Source organism: Oncorhynchus gorbuscha, linkage group LG14 (assembly GCF_021184085.1).
Source record: "Oncorhynchus gorbuscha isolate QuinsamMale2020 ecotype Even-year linkage group LG14, OgorEven_v1.0, whole genome shotgun sequence".
Taxonomy (NCBI): domain Eukaryota; kingdom Metazoa; phylum Chordata; class Actinopteri; order Salmoniformes; family Salmonidae; genus Oncorhynchus; species Oncorhynchus gorbuscha.
Window position 1 is genome coordinate 19,392,078 of NC_060186.1, and position 21,732 is coordinate 19,413,809.

At 44.0% G+C, this 21,732-nt stretch overlaps 1 protein-coding gene across 1 annotated transcript in view; it reads left to right on the forward strand.

The window, feature by feature from the left end:
* Nucleotides 1-21,319, forward strand: part of LOC123994603 (ethanolamine kinase 1-like) — a 30,934-nt gene extending 9,615 nt beyond the window's left edge. Inside the window, exons 2-8 of the mRNA XM_046297401.1 lie at nucleotides 8,680-8,939; nucleotides 9,561-9,701; nucleotides 10,621-10,763; nucleotides 14,000-14,083; nucleotides 14,463-14,623; nucleotides 17,464-17,537; nucleotides 18,033-21,319. Of these exons, the coding sequence (XP_046153357.1) occupies nucleotides 8,680-8,939; nucleotides 9,561-9,701; nucleotides 10,621-10,763; nucleotides 14,000-14,083; nucleotides 14,463-14,623; nucleotides 17,464-17,537; nucleotides 18,033-18,105 (936 nt within the window). The 3' untranslated portion in view covers nucleotides 18,106-21,319. The remainder of the gene's footprint in view (nucleotides 1-8,679; nucleotides 8,940-9,560; nucleotides 9,702-10,620; nucleotides 10,764-13,999; nucleotides 14,084-14,462; nucleotides 14,624-17,463; nucleotides 17,538-18,032) is intronic.
* The last annotated feature ends 413 nt before the right edge of the window (nucleotides 21,320-21,732 follow it).

Sequence of the window (21,732 nt, forward strand, 5' to 3'; positions counted from 1 at the left end):
TTATTAAATAAGTAACTAAGTGTAATATACAATGGTGTGTGTAATCAGTAATCAGTAGTGTAAGTGAGTGTTTTGCATGCATGAATGTGATAATGCAGGGTGATGAAAGGTGCCAAAGCAAACAAACAAACAGCCACCAAGAACCACAACACAATCTACAACGGGTGTCTGCATGGAGAGAGTCTTCTCCATGAATGTGGAAGAGGTCTATTTATCCTGGGAGACACCTGGCCCAGGTGTTTCCCATGTAGCTGACGACCCTCTCAACTCCGCCCACCGGCATCCTAATAAGGAAACAAGAACAACGACAGAATACGGCAGACAGAGTGGGAGGGTCGTCACATTCCCCCCATAAAACCGGGGACCAACAAGGACCCCGGAACAACATACCAGTCTCCCGCGTCCCAAATTGACACAGGCCTCTGCGTCCCAAATTGACACAGGCCTCTGCGTCCCAAATTGACACAGGCCTCTGCGTCCCAAATTGACACAGGCCTCTGCGTCCCAAATTGACACAGGCCTCTGCGTCCCAAATTGATGAGGGTTTACGTGTTCACACTTACAATTTGCCCCAGCCAACCTCCTCCCCAGACCTCAGCAACCTTCGCACAGGAAGCAACATTTAAGAGGAAAGAAACAAGACCAGGAGGGAGCAGACAGGACAGAGAGAACATGACAATACGAAACAATGGTCAGTCACGTAAACATTAGGAACAGGGCGCACGAGAGAGCGCATCAGCAATCACGTTTTCAGTCCCCCGGATGTGCCTCACATCGAGATGGAATGATTGTAAAAATAAACACCATCGCATTATCCTCTGGTTTGGACACATCATGGACCTCAAAAAGTGAGGGGTTATGGTCGGTGTAGACCACAATAGGTACTACCCTGCAATATACAATCGTCAGGACCAGGAACATCTTCCTCCTCATGCACAGGTCTAGCACGACAAGAACCCAAGGAAACAACGGTATCAGCCAAAAGAACAGGTTTACCGTCCTCTGTAGAATCCCACTGTTCAGTCTCAGAGGAACGTGCATAATAGGGTTTTAACAGATTTACATGGCACAGCTGGTGTGCTTTCCTCCGTTCTGGAGTGGCAACTAGATAATTTTGCTCAGTGTACTGGCGCACCACTGTATATGGACCTTGAAATTTGGCTTGAAAAGGAGAACCAACAATTGGCAGCAGAGCAAGAACCTGGTCACCTGGACTAAAGTGACGAGGCTCAGTTCGGCGATCAAATATGCCCTTCATCCTCTCCTGTGAAGATGATAACTTCTCTTTAGCCATTTCACCAGCGGCATACAGCCGTCGCCGGAAATCACACACATACGAACACAGGGACTGAGGAGGCTCGGGAGACTTCCAGTCATCCTGGAGAACAGATAAAAGTCCACGCACCCTATGTCCAAACACAAGGTCATTTGGACTGAAACCTGTGCTCTCCTGTGAAACTTCCCTAGCGGCTAACAGTAACCAAGGCAACCCCTCCTCCCAATCCTTATCCATCTCAGTACAATAAGCTCTCAACAAAGACTTAAGTGTTTGATGGAAACGTTCCAGTGCTCCTTGACTTTGCGCGTGATAGGCGCTAGACACATTGTGTTTAATATGGAGCTGTTGAAGAACCTGACCAAACAGATTAGAGGTAAAATTAGATCCTTGATCACTCTGAATGACCTTAGGGATTCCAAACAATGAGAGAAACTGAGTCAAAGCTTTTAACACCGATTTAGTCGTGATAGATCGGAGAGGATAGGCAGCAGGAAACCTAGTGGTCTGACACATCACAGTGAACAGGTAACTGCTACCCTTTTTAGAACGAGGCAGAGGACCCACACAGTCAATAATCAGATACTCAAAAGGTTGGCTGAGTACAGGAATAGGAAACAATGGTACTGGTTTAATAGCTTGATTAGGCTTACCAGTTAATTGACAGGTGTGACAAGTTTTGATAAAATCAGAAACATCCCTCTTTAATCTAGGCCAAAAGAAATGTCTTAATATGCGATTGTAGGTTTTCCTCACCCCCATATGTCCAGCAACGTCGCTGTGAGAAGTTTCCAACACCAACTCACGAAGCTTAACTGGTACAACAACTTGACTAATTGCCTCCCCAGAAAAACACTATCATGAGACACCCACTTTCTCATCAGGACATCCTCTTGGAGGAAATAGCCATGGGCGACATCTCCCAACTGTTCTATAGGCACAATTTGATCACGCAACTCTTCCAACGTGGGGTCATCCCGTTGAGCATTGATTAGATCTGAGCGGTTTACAGATAACGGGATAACAGGGAAGACAGTGACATACTTTGTATTATTATCATTAGTCGGCGCAGTGACTAGTTCGCCACGGCTCATAGAACGTGTCACTGCACACGCAGAGAACACCTCTGGGAAACTCTGTACACTCTCATCAGGAATCCCAACAAATGACGGCTTAGTGGAAACCACTAGAGATGGAAACACGACTGGCCATACACGCTCACCTGCCAAGTTATTCCCAAGGATAACGTCGATACCCTCAATAGGCAACGAAGGACGCACCCCCACAACAACTTCACCCTTCACCAGCCCACAATCCAACATCAGTTTATGCAATGGAACTGACAGAGTGTTCAAACCTATTCCCCTAATTAGAACACTATTCCCTGAATCAGTCTCAGCAGAAAAGGGTAACACAGACTCCAACACAAATGATTCAGAGGCACCTGTGTCTCTCAGGATCTTCACTGGCACTAAGTCTTTACTTCCTAACATAGACACAAAACCTTCTGTAATGAAAGGTAAATAGTCTGGATCAATATGGACTTTCACATTCTCCTGGGCCTGAGGAAATGAGTCAAGAATGAACTGATGTGGAACAGGTGCAGCTAACGCAGCAGGCTTAGATTTAGCGTAAGCACCCTTTGACCTGAGAAGTGGACATTCGTTTTTCCAATGACCTGAACCTTGACAGTAGTGACACTCCTGCCCAAAGTCAGCCTTACCATGGGAGTCAGGTTCAACCCTAGTTGAATAGAACTCTGCCCGAGAACCAAAGTATCTCGGTGAGCGAAGCCCAAATCTATCCGAATGCCCCCACTCTTTCCGAATACGGGGTTTTGCAAAGACACTTTTGTGAGTCAACACATACTCGTCCGCCAAAACCGCAGCTTCAGCAACATTCTTTACTTTCTGTTCATTAATATAAGTGGCAATACGATCAGGAATTGTGTCCTTAAATTGCTCTAACATAATCAGATCACACAGCCCTTGGAAAGTCACAACTGCAGAGGCGGAACACCAGCGATTAAACTGTAAAGATAACTGTCGCGCAAACTCAACATGAGTCTGGTTATCGTCCCTTTTTAAAGTTCTAAATCGTTGGCGGTAAGCCTCAGGGACCAATTCATAAATCTGTAACACAGCTGTTTTAACTTTATCATAACTGGCACTGTCGTGTACACTAAGAGCTGAATATGCTTCCTGCGCTTTACCAGTCAGCACACACTGCAACATTAAAGTGCGGTCAGAATCAGGCCAACTCCTAGCGTCAGCAACCCGCTCAAACAACGAAAAGAATGTCTCGGGGTCCCTTTCATTAAACCGAGGCAATAACCGCAAGTTCCCAACAATATCAAATGTCTCTGGGGCATGACCAAAAGCGGAACTACCCCTAGGTAAATCTGGGTCACCTTCCCAAAACAAACTCTCCCCTGAGATCTTTCCTTCCCTAACCAACTCTATACGTTCTTGTTGCAACTTGATTTTAGCACGCTCCATATCTTGTTTAAATGCCAATTCCTTTTCATATTTCACACGATCATGCTCTAGCTTCTCACGATCATGCTCTAGCTTCTCACGATCATGCTCTAGCTGTAACAAAAGCAGTTCTTTCTGCTGTTCAAAAAGAAGGCTACTAGGACTAACCGATGGAATGGCCATTGTAACGTTATGGGGAGACAACAAATCCTCAGCAGAGGCTGGCCCGGTGGTAACTTCAAGAATACCACTCTCCATCAGATTGGCTTTCAATATCAACCTAATAGAATTCTTTAGACGTTTATCACTAATCTCAACCTTGTAGTGTTCCGCGACCTTCAACAGCTGTTCTTTAGTACCTAAATCTAACAATTCCTCTGATGGAGAGCGAATGAACTTATCTACATAAGACGCCATAATCACACAAATTTTTTTTTTTATCGCTTTTCCCTTCTGCTGAGCACACCAGAACACAACCCGAGAATTGACAATCACCCTGAGCACCACAGAAGAGAGATGAGATATGGAGCTTCCCCAAAACCTACAATAACTCAACCCTAGTCTTCGTGCAGATTTGCGGTGGGAATTTACGCACTGTAGCCCGCTGGCAAGGAAATAGAACTCCCCAGCATGCTGGCAAATTCCACCAAGCCACGGATGTGCCCCGAGACAACTGCTCAGTCCACAGACACCACACAAAAATAACAAACATTAACCATGCCCAACATATTCCAAAAATGAAACACGTCGCTAAACCTATCAGGGGAAAAAGGCTATAGCTCCGGGTAGCAAGTTCCACTACCCTACCCAAATCTCCCACCGAGGTACACAGCAGATTACTCACTTCAGACTGACGTCCCAACAGAAAGTAAAACAAGAGTTCAGGCTAGGCAGGGCCTGGAAACTAACCATTATACTCTCTCCAACACAGCACACAAACCAAACAACAAAGGCAACCAATACTGGGCCGATCACACTCAAACACAATATTCAATCCAAACACGTACCTCCACGGTCTCCCAAACCAATAGTTCAAAGATCCCGGATGAGCCCCCACTTGTCACGAACCGGCTCAAAGCCCGTAACAAAGGGAGACAACGTGGAGATAAGGAGTAGCAAAATCTATATTTATTAAATAAGTAACTAAGTGTAATATACAATGGTGTGTGTAATCAGTAATCAGTAGTGTAAGTGAGTGTTTTGCATGCATGAATGTGATAATGCAGGGTGATGAAAGGTGCCAAAGCAAACAAACAAACAGCCACCAAGAACCACAACACAATCTACAACGGGTGTCTGCATGGAGAGAGTCTTCTCCATGAATGTGGAAGAGGTCTATTTATCCTGGGAGACACCTGGCCCAGGTGTTTCCCATGTAGCTGACGACCCTCTCAACTCCGCCCACCGGCATCCTAATAAGGAAACAAGAACAACGACAGAATACGGCAGACAGAGTGGGAGGGTCGTCACAAGCCTGACAGAGCTTGAGAGGATCTGCAGAGAAGAATGGGAGAAACTCCCCAAATACAGGTGTGCCAAGCATGTAACGTCATACCCAAGAAGACTAGAGGATGTAATTGCTACCAAAGCAGCTTCAACAAACTACTGCGTAAAGGTTCTTATGTGATATTTCCTTTTTTTTTCATTTATAAAGCATTTGCAAAAAATTCTATAACATATTTTTGTTTTCTTATTATGGGCTATTGTAGATTGATGAGGGGGAGGGGGGGGGGTTTAAAATCCATTTTAGAATAAGGCTATAATGTAACAAAATGTGGGAAAAGTCAAGGGGTCTGAATACTGGTGCTGGAGATGAAGTTGAACAGTTAAGAAATGTCTCTTTAAGTGTCACACTTGAGGAACACTGCATTAGCATTCATTGCCACAACAGCGAATGCACATGTGCCAGTTGAATCTCAACAAGGAAATGTCTGGTTATATTTAATTAACATTTTATTAAATAGTATGGATTTCAGCAAACAAAGGTACGCAACAACAGAGGACAAACAGGTACTCTGTAAGGGTTTAAAAGGTACTTTAAAAAAAGTATCTCTACATAGTTAGTCGGAGGCTCATTTAAAAAAAATTAAAAAGTAAAAGCTGCAGTCTGAGCTCAGCTCTGTGGAGGAGTTGAGGTACTTGGCAAAGTCACCACGGGAGGTTTGTAAAAAGTCAGAATTTTTGCCTGGTCTGTTTTGTGCACAGTAACTGTTTTGGGGAGAGCTGTTGCCAGGACGGAGGGGTTCTCTGGGACTTCCCCTGAGGGCTTGTGCTAAGACGAATATATTTTTGAGGATTGTTAGTCTTCTAGTCTTATTTATTCTTTTATCTTGAAGATACGATAATATCGTATTGTAAGTTCCTTGGCAATTCCCAACCGAGTAACAAGGTAGCCCGAGTTTCTCCCGGGTTCTGTGTGATTTTAAAGTTGGGCTAGTCTAAATGGGGAACACACTTCTGAGAAAGGAAACAGCCTAGTTGGTTAATTTACATCAGGAAATGGGGTTTTTCATTAACTGGTCTTATGACTCCCTAATCATGTGGTTTGTTCATGGCAAACCTGCACTAACCTACCACACAGGTTTACACCACCTAGCTTATGTATACAAATGGAACCAGCCTGTCATGCATGCTGATCGTATGAATGGGAAGTATGGTAAAACTCGGTGACTATACAAGATTGGCACATTTGGGACAAGTTCAGTCTCCACCTCCTAAATTAAAAACATAATTGAAGGGGGCGGAGTGGTCGTCTTGAACACAGAATGGGGGTGTGGTTTATCTCTGTAAACACAGCTTTAGGGGGGTATTGTGGGCAGGGTAGACACACACACACACACACACACACAACCACACTGTCTATTTGCATTCACAAAGCAAAGACTCAGCACATGCCAGCCATTGCTTGCTCCTGCTAAATAAAATTCCGGACGTGCCTCTACGCTCATGGTCAATCCCTGATGGTGTATACGATTAGGGGTGGAATGCCTGCCCCCCCCCCAGAAATGTTCCAGTTTTCATTGGGGATGAAAACAACCATTGGGTTTAAACCCACCCAGACAATTCCATCAATGCGTTCTGGCGTCCTTTTTTGTTTTTCAATCAGATCTGAAATCAATTGACAACCTATAAAAGGAACCATAGAATTCAGTCCCAGGATGAAAATGATACTACAATAGGTGGCAGCATACTGTCTGTGGATGGTAGAGGTCCAGGGGACTGTACTTGTTGGCATATTCGTATTTAGAAAGGTCCTCATCTGTAGTATTAATAGAAAGATGAGAACGCTGCCTACCTGACAGGAAGTCAACTGTACATGAAGTAAATTGGCTATATAATAGAGGCCTATAGCCATCCCTGTTATGAAAACCTGCATGACTGGACATAAGCCTATAAATAAGTGAAAATATAAGAAAAGTGAAAAAATAAGAAAAGAAACATTGCTTTTCAGGACCCTGTCTTACAAAGATCATTTGTAAATATCCAAATAATTTCACAGATCCTCATTGTAAAGGGTTTTAACACTGTTCCCCATGCTTGCTCATTAATGGCTTATTCATTGAATATGCACCTGTGGAACGGTCGTTAAGACACTAACCGCTTACAAATGGTAGGCAATTAAGGTCACAGTTATGAAAACTTAGGACACTAAAGAGTCCTTTCTACTGAGCCTGTAAAACACAAAAAGAAAGATGCACAGGGTCTCTGCTCATCTGTGTGAATGTGCCTTAGGCATGCTGCAAGGAGTCATGATGACTGCAGATGTGGCCAGTGCAATAAATTGCAATGTCCGCACTGTGAGACGCCTAAGACAGGGAGACCGGTCAGACAACTGATCATCCTCTCAGTGGCAGACCACGTACATCTGAACGTCACACCTGCAGGACAGGTACAGGATGGCAAGAACAACTGTCCGAGTTACACCAGGAACGCACAATCCCTCCATCAGTGCTCAGACTGTTCGCAATAGGCTGAGAGAGGCTGGACTGAGGGCTTGTAGGCCTGTTGTAAGGCAGGTCCTCACCAGACATCACTGGCAACAACATCGCCTATGGGCACAAACTCACCGTCTCTGGACCAGACAGGACTGGCAAGAAGTGCTCTTCACTGACGAGTCACGGTTTTGTCTCACCAGGGGTGATTGTCGGATTCGCGTTTATCGTTACACCGAGGCCTGTACTCTGGAGCGGGATTGAGGTGGAGGGTCCGTCATGGTCTGGGGCATTGTGTCACAGCATCATTGCACTGAGCTTTTTGTCATTGCAGGCAATCTCAATGCGGTGCGTTTTTAAGAGAAGACATCCTCCTCCCTCATGTGGTACCCTTCCTGCAGGCTCATCCTGACATGACCCTCCAGCATGACAATGCCACCAGCAAGACAGGAATGTCAGTGTTTTGCCATGGCCAGCAAAGAGCCCGGATCTCAATCCCATTGAGCACGTCTGGGACCTGTTGGATCGGAGGATGAAGGCTTGGGCCATTCCTCCCAAAAAAGTCTGGGAACTTGCAGGTGCTTTTGTGTAAGAGTGGGGTAACATCTCACAGCAAGAACTGGCAAATCTGGTTCAGTACATGAGGAGGAGATGCGCTGCAGTACTTAATGCAGCTGGTGGCCACACGAGATACTGACTGTTACTTTTGATTTTGACCCCCTCCCCCTTTTGTTCAGGGACACATTATTCCATTTCTGTTAGTCAGATGTCTGGAACTTGTTCAATTTATGTCTCAGTTGTTGAATCTTGTTATGTTCATACAAATATTTACACGTTACGTTTGCTGAAAATAAACGCAGTTCACAGTGAAGGCGTTTATCTATTTTTGCTTAGTTCATATATATTTATTTTATACTGAGGCATTGGATGTGATGATGATGATACCCCATTGCAATAATTTTTCTACCAATCATCTCTTTTTTTCCTCTATCAGTTCTTCACAGATGGAATCACCAATAAGTTGCTGGGCTGCTATGTGGGCGGGGTCATGCAGGATGTGGTCCTGGTGCGTATCTATGGCAACAAGACTGAGCTGTTTGTGGACCGGGAGAACGAGGTGAAGAGTTTCCGGACGCTCCACGCACACCGCTGCGCCCCTCGTCTCTACTGTACCTTCAACAATGGCCTCTGCTATGAGTTCCTACAGGGCCAGGCGCTGGAACCCGAACACATCCGCAGCCTGCCCACGTCCAGGTACAGCAACAGATAGCCCACGGCGTCGAGTACAATTACCAGGCCCTAATCTTAGCAGAGCTACTCCCACACGACACACTCGGTGCTCTACATACAGCACACCTTTGAATTGATTTCCAGGTGAAACCACAGTACACCTGCACTTTTACACATTCCATAGTCTTTGGCAATGCCATGTAAGGTGTGGTGCGTCGGTGCCGAATATATGGGTGAGTCAGTAAGGAAAGGCAATGTGACTTGTTCCCTCAAGGAACATTCCTAGCAGTAGAAACATAGGCAGTTACAGGTCAGGACTGTGATTTGAAAGCTCACCATGGATCTATGCTCACAGAACCATTCTTTAGCTAACCTGTTCTTTCGCTAACGCCCAAGTGCTCCAGGGCTATGCATTCAGTTCGGCCTCACCCGTAGGTGTAAACTCGCCTTAAGCTTAGTGAGTTGACAGTCTTGGGTTTCTCCTATGACCCGACTTTCATTACATTTCTGGTATTCTTTACAAATATGACCTCTAGTGTATAAGCCAATACTGAAGTAAGAGTTTTACAGTCTTGGCCTCTAGAATTTGGTCCCTCCTCTCAAAACTCCCTATCGCTGACTCACATGGTTTCCACCACCCTACAGGCTCATCGCGAGGCAGCTGTCTAAGTACCATGCCATCCATGCTCACAACGGATGGGTGCCCCAGTCAGACCTGTGGCTGACCATGGGCAAGTACTTCGCCCTGATGCCCAAGTTCTTCCAAGACCCAGAGATGAACATGAGGTGAGTGGTGTGGATAAAGAAATGAACTGGGTCCCAATATCCAGACCTGCATGGTACGGAGTATGAAGGCCTGTGTTGGTGTATTCATGCCATGCACACTGAATAGTATGCTAGTTGAGATATTGGGACGAGGGACACATGAAATCTGTTGGATGTTTCTCATCAATAAAGTTATCAAATCTATTATTGATGCTTGAATATTTTTCCTCCACCTATTTCCTACTTTATGACATTAATGGGGCCAGGTGTTTTTGTAGGTAATGTCTGGTTACATAATGATGAGGAATAACTCCCTGGGGCTCTAGTCTAACTTTCCATCGGGAAGCTCTTGAATTGAACACTGGAGTTATGAGAGATGCTTGTCCTGTGACCTCTGGCATGCCTGAACGATTGCACAGTGAGTGTCTGCCATTCCTCACAGTTTCACCAGGTGTGTTTACCTGAAGAGGACGAGCCCCCTGTCACTCAAACCACACCCACTATTCATGAACAATATGTACTGTTGCCTAGTTAAATAAAAAATATACTGTACCGTTTTGTTGTCAAACCACACCCACTATTCATGAACAATATGCACTGTTCCCTAGTTAAATAATACTGTACTGTATTTTAGTTCGGTATGTTGCCCGTTTTAATAAAGTCATGTGGGTTGGAGATTATGCGCGATGCTTGGAGTTTCATGCCTATAAAAGACTCCTCTATGCAGTCGTTTTTTTATTGATCTGAGATGATGTATTAATGAGTTTACTGTTGACTGATGTCAGTTTTCTAGTAGATTCCAACCCTCTTCTTTTATTGGTCCGATATGGAACAATAATACTGTACCTCTGTGGTTGCGCAACACCTACTTCTTTCCCTGTGTACTTCTGTATAGTGTAATCTCTCTCTTTCTACCTCCACCCCCTCCCTCCATCCCCAGGTTAAACAGTGAGGTGCCTAGTCGAAGGCGACTGAGGGAAGAGATGGTGTGGATGCAGCAGAGTCTGTCTGTGCTGGGCTCTCCTGTAGTCCTCTGCCACAATGACCTGCTGTGTAAGAACATAATCTATAATCAGCAAGGAGGTGAGTTTTACCCTGCATGCCCAAACATACTGCACCGCACCTAGCTACTATTGCACTGTCCACCACTACCCAGTCACAGGTAGGCCTGATTTTCATATACTGCACCAGAGTTTGGGGGCAACTCCATTTTTAAATTCAGTCCATTCAGGAAGTCGACTGAAATTCATATTTTCCACATTGAGGAGAAATGAGGAGAAATTGAATTAGTTTAGTTGTGGGGTTAAAATAGATTTGAGGCACTGCACTCCTGCTCTGCACGGCATTCTCCCAGTCACAAGCCACAAACCACAGGAAGGACTGACCATAGTGTTCAGTAGGTAAAACATTTGAGAACATTGTGAACCCTAGGAGGTATGAAGTACCCAAACTTGTTAAGTTGGCTTATTTTAGTTTCTGTTTCATAGTGTTTTCTCCTGTTTTGCTCAACTGAACAGGGCCCTGGCTTTAGTGCATCTTGTGTAGTCAATTACCATCACAGAGCCAACTGGCTTTGTCCATCATGTCATGCTAGCTAAGGGTGGGAAGGGAGGGAGATCCGTAGTCCATTTTAATTTTCATCAGTACATGTTTTTATTTGTGGTCCTTTGGGAATGCTGTTTTGTTTGTGTTGTGAATGCCTTTGGTACTAACGGCCACCCGTGTTCAAAGCTGATGCAAGTAGAAATGGTCTCCCAGACCTGCCAGGTGGCCAATGGTTGCAGAGGGAGTGGTGAGTGTTTTAACCTGAGGGTGGAGGGGGAGAGCATTCTTACCTGAGGCTAAGGTGAGGGAGAGCATTCAGCTGATTTTTACCTGAGAAAACATGGGATTGAGGGAGAGCACTGTTTACCCCTTCGCTGGTCTGTTCAGCAAGGGGCGGGGTGATCTCACTGCTCCTTGTGCCCAGCTTTTCTCTCCTAGGAGCGTCTGGCCAGCCAGAGGGAGGGTTGACAGACAGGCAGACCCAGTTCAGAACACACCACTGTTCTACGCCACAGCTGTCCGCTCAGAGCAGCAGTAGGCGCTACCTCACTCCTTTCACTCACAGTGACTGGCCGTGTGAGCTAGCTCAGTGCACCATTTGCTTTTTATTACTTTCACTCAGTGACAGACGGCTCTTGCAGTGCTAGCTCTTTACCATACTGTTATCCAACCCTGTGCTAGACTACACCTGGCTTACATGGTGACAGGGTAGCTCTCTTCTGTTTCATGAGAGGGAAACCTCAAGCTTCAGCAATAACAAAAAAGAATCACAGAAAACATAACTAACTACAGTTAAAGTGTAGACAGAGCACACAGCTCTTTCAACCACAGTCTCTCAGTGGCAGTTTTAGTTCTCGCTCTCTCTCTCTCGCTCTCTCTCTGTGTGAGCGAGAGAGCAGAGGGAAGCCTCTTCCTTCCAACAATAACACAAACGCTTTACCCTCTGAAACTGATGAAAGTGAAAGGGTAGGGAAACTGATTTAAGATGTTTACAAGAGTCGATTCAGTTCACCCAGTAAGAGAGCAGGATTGTTTCTCATTCAGCTGAATAAGTGTCCTCTCCTTTTTTCCCCAGGGCCTCATCGCTCTGTTTATCTTTCTGCTCTGTCAGGTGATGAAGGGAGAGAAGTAGTCAAATTCTTCCCCAAGTCCCGGAGACTCAAACCTGTGCTGCTTAGCTTACAACAGGAAGCCACTCAATTATCTCATTTGCATAGGAGCAGGGAGGTGTAGTGCCATTGGGTCCCACGTGGACCAATCAGAGTTTAGCTTTGAAGGTGCCTGTTGCAAGAAGGGGGAAGTGTGAGAGACCGAAGGAGAGGACAGAGTTGGCTGTTTCTGTGACTGGTTGTGTGTGAATGTGTGTGTGTGTGTGTGTGTGTGATGGATGTGAGTTTGCCCAAACCTTTTCGTCTGCTGTACAGGGCTACTAGCCACTGACTGGAGGTGTTCTGTTGTGTCCTGCTAGGACCGCCCGGCGTCCGGTAACCATCTCACGTGTCTTTACTCAGTCAACCTCAGAAACACACACCAGAACACTCATACACACACTGTATGTGAAACTGTACTGTGACAAACACACATCATTTGGAATTTAGGGTGCTTCAACAAGCACTCTTGAGTATGACCTGCATAGTAAATGAAATGCTAAAAGGATGAAGACCCTAACGCATTTGAAAGGGTGTTTTTGTTGTTGTCAGGGAGAGTTAAAATGGCTCTTTCTAGTTAGATTTGGGGGTAAGGCTTTGCATGTTGACATCCCCTCTTGCAGTACTGTTTCTTCGCTAGAGGTCAGTGTTGCGTCTCTTTACCTCCCAACACCACATTCCTTCTGCATGGTGCCTTTGTTTCCATCTTTCCACCACAATCACTTTCTCAACGCATGACCTTTTACCCAATCAATTCCACTGCAAGTTCCACAACGGCATATGAACCAAACTAACCCAACATAAAGCTCGCTGTGGAAAGTAACATAGACATCCTTTACTTTTTTTAAAAATGACACATTTGGACTTCTCTTGTTTATTTACAACGTATCTCACTAACCAAACAACACAAACTAAACATGTACAAATGACACATTATTCCTCTGTGTATAATAGCTTCTGTGTGAGCTAATTTGTTTTGTGAAGCCAATCAGGAGATTTCCTGGAAAAAGTTGATAAGACTATTTGTCTACGGAATTGGATAATCCAATCACACGGCTGGCTCCTGTAGCCTATATTGGGATTGTGATCACCCTACATAATGGCAGACAAAAATGAACATTTTGAAAATATCAGTCCTCAACTTTTTCCAGAACACTTTGAAATTCAAACTGGTTGGAAGCTGGTCCTACATCTGAATGGAACCCTCATAGAAACCTTTATTTTTTATAGCTAACTCATCTGGCTATTATATAACATGACAACCACTATCATGACCACGCTCGTCAGAGGAATCGGCTAAAGCACATTTACCTGTTTGGGACCAGGCGAACTGCATGTCTGCGTCAATTAGGCCTATATGTCTTGTCTGTCTGCCCACTTTCTATGTGTCTGCATTTGTGTCAACTTCGTTTTCTCGAAACATTCTCACTTCCCTTCAAAATGCAAACTCTTACTCCTCAACCCCAGAGGCCTACGGTATTTCCAGTAGGTTGTCAGTGAGGCATCAGAACCACTTAGACTAGAGAGAGGGATGATAATGGGTTAATAATGCACAGATTTATCATTAATAATGTGACGGGTCTCTGTCCTGTACTAATCAAATCTTCCTCTCTCTGCTCCTTTCAGAAAATGTCAAGTTCATTGACTACGAATACGCTGGGTACAATTACCAAGCCTATGACATTGGGAACCACTTCAATGAATTTGCAGGTAAAAGTTTGTCTGTGTGTGGAGTAACTTTGCCAAGTGCGACTGGTCATTTTTATAAAGTGCTGCCTGTACAGTATGTGTTGTGGTCCTCTGTAGCTTGGTAGAGCATGGCGATGCCAAGTGGTTAGTGTTGGGCCAGTAGCCGAAAGGTTGCTCGATCGAATCCCCGAGCTGACAAAGTAAAACATCTGTAAAATCTAGTTCAATTTTTAAAAAACATTTTTTTTCAATCCCGCTCTGAAAATATGACTGCTTTGGATAAAAGCATCTGCTAAATGACATATAATGGTCAGTGTGTTAATCTTGCACTAATCTTGCACTTGTACTAAGCATTTGTGTGTTTCGATCTTTTACTTGGTGCGTGTGTGTCCTGTTGTAGGCCTGAATGAGGTGGACTACAGCCACTACCCAGAGCGGAGTTTGCAGCTGCAGTGGCTGCGCTCCTACCTGGAAGCCTATAAGGAACACAAAGGTCAAGGGTCAGAGGTCACCGAGACAGAGGTGGAGGTGCTCTACGTACAGGTCAACCGCTTCTCCCTGGTGAGTTCACGACTCCTTTTTTTTGCGTGGTTAATCTGTGGTTTACGCCCAGGACGAAGTTGGTGAACCGTTGTACATTTTGTCACATTTTTATTGTTGAGTTTTGTTTACAGGATGAAGTATTAGACCGATGTTTAGTGAGACTTTGACACAGGTAAATCAGTCAGGGGTGTTCCCAGGTAAAGTTGAAAGGCTCTTCAATGCCAGTCATCTCCATCTGTTTGATGTTCCCAGGTCGAAGGGCCGAGCAGTGATCCCCTCCGCTCTTCTCCGTTCGCTTCTTTCAGAGCAACGACACAATGTACCCAACACAAATCAATTGCACACGGATGTGTGTGTTCGGGTGAATCACTCAAGCTTAATTGGTTGGGCCTTTAGTCAGTAGTTAAGGCAGTGTAGTCTATTGTGTAGAACTGTATCCCCTGGTACCTAGCAGAGATTGTTTCCCTGAACACGTACTCATCTAGAAGGTACAGTTGAAGTGGGAGGTTTTACATACACCGTAGCCAAATACATTATATCTCAGTTTTTCACAATTCCTGACATTTAATCCTAGTAAAACTTCCCGGTCTTAGTTCAGTTCGGATCACCACTTTATTTTAAGAATGTGAAATGTCAGAATAATAGTGGAGAGTGATTTATTTCAGCTTTTATTTCTTCAATCACATTCCCAGTGGGTCAGAAGTTTACAGACACTCAATTAGTATTTGGTAGTATTGCCTTTTAAATTGTTTAACTTGGGTCAAACGTTTCGGGTAGCCTTCTACAAGCTTCCCACAATAAGTTGGGTAATTTTTGGCCCATTCCTCGTGACAGAGCTGGTGTAACTGAGTCAGGTTTCTAGACCTCCTTGCTCACACACACGTTTTCAATTCTGCCCACAAATTTTCCATAGGATTGAGGTCAGGGCTTTGTGATGGCCACTCCAATACATTTTCTTTGTTGTCCTTAAGCCATTTTGCCACAACTTTGGAACTATGCTTGCGGTCATTGTCCATTTGGAAGACCCATTTACGACCAAGCTTTATCTTCCTGACTGATGTCTTGAGATGTTGCTTCAATATATCCACATAGTTTCCTTTCCTCGTGATGCCATCTATTTTGTGAAGTGCACCAGTCCCTCCTGCAGCAAAGCACCCCCACAATATGATGCTGCCACCCTCGTGCTTCCCGGTTGGGATGGTGTTCTTCGGCTTGCAAGCCTCCCCCTTTTTCCTCCAAACATAACGATGGTCATCATGGCAAAACAGCTATTTTTGTTTCATCAGACCAGAGGACATTTCTCCAAAAAGTACAAGCAGTGGCTTCTTCCTTGCTGAGCGGCCTTTCAAGTTATGTCGATATAGGACTGTGAATGTAGATACTTTCGTACCTGTTTTCTCCAGCATCTTCACAAGGTCCTTTGCTGTTGTTCTGGGATTGATTTGCACTTTTCGCACCAAAGTACGTTCATCTCTAGGAGACTGAACGCATCTCCTTCTGAGCAGTTTGACGGCTGCGTGGTCCCATGGTGTTTATACTTGCATACTATTGTTTGTACAGATGAACGTGGTACCTTCAGGCGTTTGGAAATTGCTCCCAAGGATGAACCAGACTTGTGGGGGTCTACAATTCTTTTTCTGAAGTCTTTTCTGATTTTGTTTTATTTTCCTATGATGTCAAGCAAAGAGGCACTGAGTTTGATGGTAGGCCTTGTAATGCATCCACAGGTACACCTCCAATTGACTCAAATTATGTCAATTAGCCTATCAGAAGCTTCTAAAGCCATGGCATCATTTTCTGGAATTTTCCAAGCTGTTTAAAGGCACAGTCAACTTAGTGTATGTAAACTTCTGACCCACTGGAATTGTGACAGTGAGTTAAGTGAAATAATCTGTCTGGAAAAATTACTTATGTCATGCACAAAGTAGATGTCCTAACCGACTTGCAAAAAATATAATTTGTTAACTATAGATTTGTGGAGTGGTTGAAACAAGATTTAATGACTCCAATCTAAGTGCATGTAAACTAACGACTTCAACTGTATGTACCCTGGGTATCGAAAAGCAGAGGAGAACTTTGAAAGAAACATGTAGTAGACTTGCAAAGGAGACACAAACGAAGCAGGAGAGAGAGCTTTGTAAATATTTCTAATTGACCGTCTGCCTGTTTGCTGTTCAACAGAAGTGCAATAATGGTAATTTATCTGAGTACTTTACGGCTTAGATGAAGAAAGGTCCGATGCGTTTGAATAGCAATAGAAGCGTTGCACTGCTTTCAAAGATCAAAGGAGGGACCATACTAGATCGACTTATTTCTACAATGTCACATAGAGAAAAAGTGACCGTGCAAACGTATTTAAAAACGAACGAGAAGACTTCAGCCTTGTTATGGACCATAGAATCCTTGGGGTTATTATCCATACATTAGCTATACATAGGGGGTAGGGCTGCAAATCCATAGGCTTAACAAACTACAACAGAAGCTTGCTGTATAAGGTTTTGACTATAGCAGACTATAGCAGCCTCCTTGTCCTGGAAAGCGACATTGTAGAATTCTCATTTTGCACGGTCAATAGTAGCACCCTCCTGGGCGACGATCCCAACACCACCTGGGACTCACCCTACCTCCTCCTTTGGTAACTACACTCAAGTATGTTTACTGTAGATAGAAGTGGTAGCCTTGGTTTCGGTCTGTTTCAGCTGTAGACAACACCTTCTGTTGGTTGTCACTATGGGATTTGTTGTGTTTGGTGTGACAATGGTGTTGGTTAAATATTTCCATTCCTATCAGGACTATGAACACCGACAGCCACATTTAATAACATGACTATCCCCCATTCTTTCCCCCTCTCTATCCAGGCATCTCATTTCTTCTGGGGCCTATGGGCTCTGATTCAGGCTGAGTTCTCCACCATTGATTTTGACTTCCTGGGGTAAGTGGCTTCAAAAATGTGTGTTTTTATCCAGAGATAAAAACGAGAGCTTGGCATTATAAGGTTCTATCTGCAAGCATATGGTTCTGAGATACCTGGCTTTAGAGTTCCCGAACCCTCATTGGTTTGAATGGTGTCAGCAATTGTTATATTGTATTCATTTCAACTTGAATTGGGGGTATTTAGAGTACTATATACGTGGATACAATTGAACAGAACAAGGCTTAGTCAAGAACTCAATTTTGCCCATAATGCAGATAGTCCCAAGCTCTCAAAGACATTACATTAAAACCATAGCAGATATAGTGTATTTATAGTTTCTGTAATAATGTCAGTTGTTGAGTACTTTGTTTCACCCTGAATGCCTACCTTTGACCTTCTGATGTTTGCCTACCTTTGACCTTCTGATGTTACGCAGCATCTTGTTTTCTTATGACACTTTGTCACTTGATATCTTGTTACTAACGTTGGCGTACATTGGCTCGCTCGTTTCAGATACGCAGTCCTTCGCTTCAGCCAGTACTTCAAGATGAAGCCAGAAGTTGCAGCGCTGAACTTTCCAGAGTAAAAGTCCTCCTCCCTATCTGGTCCTCATGTCCACCGTAGAGTGCCCTCTAGGGGGTGTCGGAAAGAAGACCCAGAGCGAGCCCAGTCCACGCTTCCTGTGGATTTCATTCGGGCACTCACTAGAGACTCATAGAACCCTATGGGAACTCCTAGAACTATATTAGAACTCGTATAACTATATGATAACTCATAGAACCCTTTTGAGAACTCCTAGCTGTTAGAAACCATGACTCGGCATCCATTGACACTCCACAGGGCCAATTCCATAGCATCACTGCTACAGACAGATCCCTACCTAGTTCGCTATAGAAGCCTAGAACCATGCACTTCTTCATAAAGACTAAAGTCTTTAAGACCAAGTCCTCCAAAATGTCTATAAATATGCAAGAAGAAGAAAAAGAAAAGGGAAAAAACTATCATGGCTATTTTTTTGTTTGTTAAGATCAACCAAATGAAAACAGTGCCATGTAAAGAATGGCGAATTCAGTGTGACATTCCAGTAGCATCTCTCACCCCAGTCTGTGTCCGCCCACAGGGGTAACTCACAACAGAGGAGACCCGGACCAACTCTGGAACTTGTCTCCTGTGTCGTGCTGCTGACTGACTGGGAATATTAGTGTGTGTGGGCTCACTCCGAGCCATTCCTATTGGATATATATACATCTCTTGTCTGGGCTCGCTGGCCCACTGATTATTTAGTCACCATTATATCGGTTGGTTTAATGGTAGGCTACGTAGCAAGTTACAAATATGTGTTGGTGCATCTGGTATAGTCACCAATGTATATTTGTTGGTTGAATGGTTAGATTCACTTATGTACTGTCTGCTAGGTAACAAACAGGAGTGCCTACATCTTGTTTACATTCTGTTCACCTGACTGAAACGACGTCCGCTTCCCTACCGTAACTGGGCTGTAGTTTAATTCATGGGAAATGTTGTCGTCATGATGACGGCCAGGAGTATTTCCTGGAAAAACTCTGACCAGGAGAAACTCTGGGCCTGGGGCCTTGTGGTCCGGAAACCCTTTCACGCCCTAGTCATGACTATGTTATGTTCACTGTATAAAGTCATTTAGATTCACTTTTTTTTTTTCATGTAACCTCATGGGGCAGTTGCATTTGGCTCGACTCCGCCTAGTCCTGGACTAAAAGGCACTTTAAATGGAGAGTTCATGTTCAATGGCGTCACCATTGGAAGTGATTTTAAGTCGAGGATTATAGGCGTCACATGGTTTATTGTTGCCTGGCTACCCATCCACAACACTCCGGCCAACTGAAGTTTCTTCTCCACGATGAGTGTGTATTTGCTGCCCTCCCTAATGATTTCTAGAATGAGAAGGTATTCTGACCGTTCTGATTGGTCCCAGAAACTGATGGGTTGGGCCAGGTCCGGGCCTACACGGATGACGTAATCAACTTTGCTACTGGTGAGATTTTGTTAAGACGATTCAATCGCTGATTCATTTGTTTTGTACGACACCCCTCATTTTGACGTCACACAGACATCTTCTCGGATGGCAGTTTCAGACTGAATGTATATAGCGATCGACAGAGCAGCAGAATGAAATTCAGGGTGAATTGTCTGACAAGGTTTACTGCAACTGCCTGTGAGACAACTGAGGTAAGACCTATGATTGGAGGACCAATGGCTTTGGTAGTGAGTGTCTTTGAAAGACATGTATCTTTGTCTGAAAGAGTCTAACAGTATAGTACTTGTCTTTGTTTATAATGTATGTGCTGCTTGGTTCTGGAAGTTCTTTACGACAAAAAGTTAATCTAATAGGTAAAAACCAACCAATACCAAAGTGCTGATATTTTCTTTGCTTTTACATAATTGCACATTGTATTTTTCCATTTACGAATGATAATATTGATAATGTACAATATTTACTTTTTAAAGTGCAGTTTTATACCCATTTAAGTGAAGAACTGTTTTCTGACTGGGAGGTCTTGGAGAGTATGTTAGGAGTGTGTTAAAACAGCCTCGACGTTAGTCAGGGCAGGTCTGTGCGGTCACTGTACCTGAATGAAGAGACCACCTTGATAGGCTGCTGAAATAGCACCCTATTCCCTACATGGTGCACTACTTTTGACCAGGTCCCACGGGGTGAAGTGTATAGGGAATATGGTGCCATTTCGGATATATAGACAGACTATATATTTTTCCATTCATACTCAGCACTTCCATGCCAACGGTATCAGTCTGCAGACTTGCCGCCGGTGTCCTATGGGCTGCTAGCACCTGTGAGAACTGCATTTCAAGGCACCTTTCAGGAAGCGACTGCGAGCGAGTCTGCAGACCTATGCCTCTCCCGTTCTCCTACTGTTGCTCCTGACCTGTGCAGCCCTCTGCATGTTTAGTTAACCCCATCTACTGTAGCGAAGAAACCACAAACTGGGAAGTCGGGACAGGAATCACCATATATGCCTGTCTTAACTCTGTGTGTTCACTTGTTGTTTTGAGCATGCCTTTTTATTTTGTTGTGGCTTTGTTTTACTGATAATCAACATGTCTGTTTTCTGGGTCTGTGACTGCAGTGTCTGAGATGGTAGGTCTATGTTCCTTCACTGGGGAAATGGAGGATGGTTGAGAAATGGGTTGTTGTTGGAGATGTGTTGTGCGCTAAGTTACTCCGCTTTTGTGAATGTTCGCTACTGACATAAGTGCATGGATTTTTGAAAAGGTTTTTACTTTACACTTGACTCAAGTTACTGTTGTCCTTTTAGAATCATGTTTGTGTGTTTTCCTCTTGTCTGCAGACCTCTCATGTTTTTAACCACCACAGGGTCCACAAATAGTGCTGATATATACTGTCGCCTACACGTGCGCTATAATGTTACAAAGGAATCATAAACACTCCGTAACGCAAGTCTGATTCCCTGTTGAGTTTCATTCTGAAATGAACACAAGACCACTGTAAAAAAACAAAACACTTTCAGCTTGACTCAATACTGGTCTGCTTCTTTAAAATGTGTATAAATGCACTCCATTATTTCTTCTCTGGCATTTGTAGCATATGTGTATATGTACATTTCAAAATCAAATGTAATATCTCTGCTTGAACTGTCAAATGTGAATGACTGTACATAGGGGGGAGTTTTGTTCTCTAAACATTGCTCTAACGTCAAGTAGTCTTTTTGTTTAACTGTGAAACGAGCAGACTTTTGAATACTGTACACAAGTGCTTTGAAAGGAGATTAAAGTCTATTACCATGTCCTCTTTATTGTTTTTTTTTTTTACCCGTTATATATATATATATATATATATTTATTCCCCTCTGGTAATAATCAGTCTGTCTAATTACTTAGCCAGAAGTATTTCCCTGTTAACCACTGCGCTACTACAAGGGCACCAGGAGATGGCGCCAAACATAATGAAATGAAAAGCCAAGCATTGTTGCGTTTGTACAGGTAACTGTCAAAATAAAAACACTGAGTAAATGAGGGATATAAAGTGTGGCTCAGTTGGAAGAACTTGGCTCTTGCAGTCCCAGGGTTGGGTGTTCTATTCCCACGGGTGACCGTCGGTTAAATGACCATGTTAAGCTGCTACTGAGACATTTTCCACCACCATCAACAAAGTGCACTGAAGCTGTTTTGTCTGGTGGTGGCCCAACACCCTATTAAC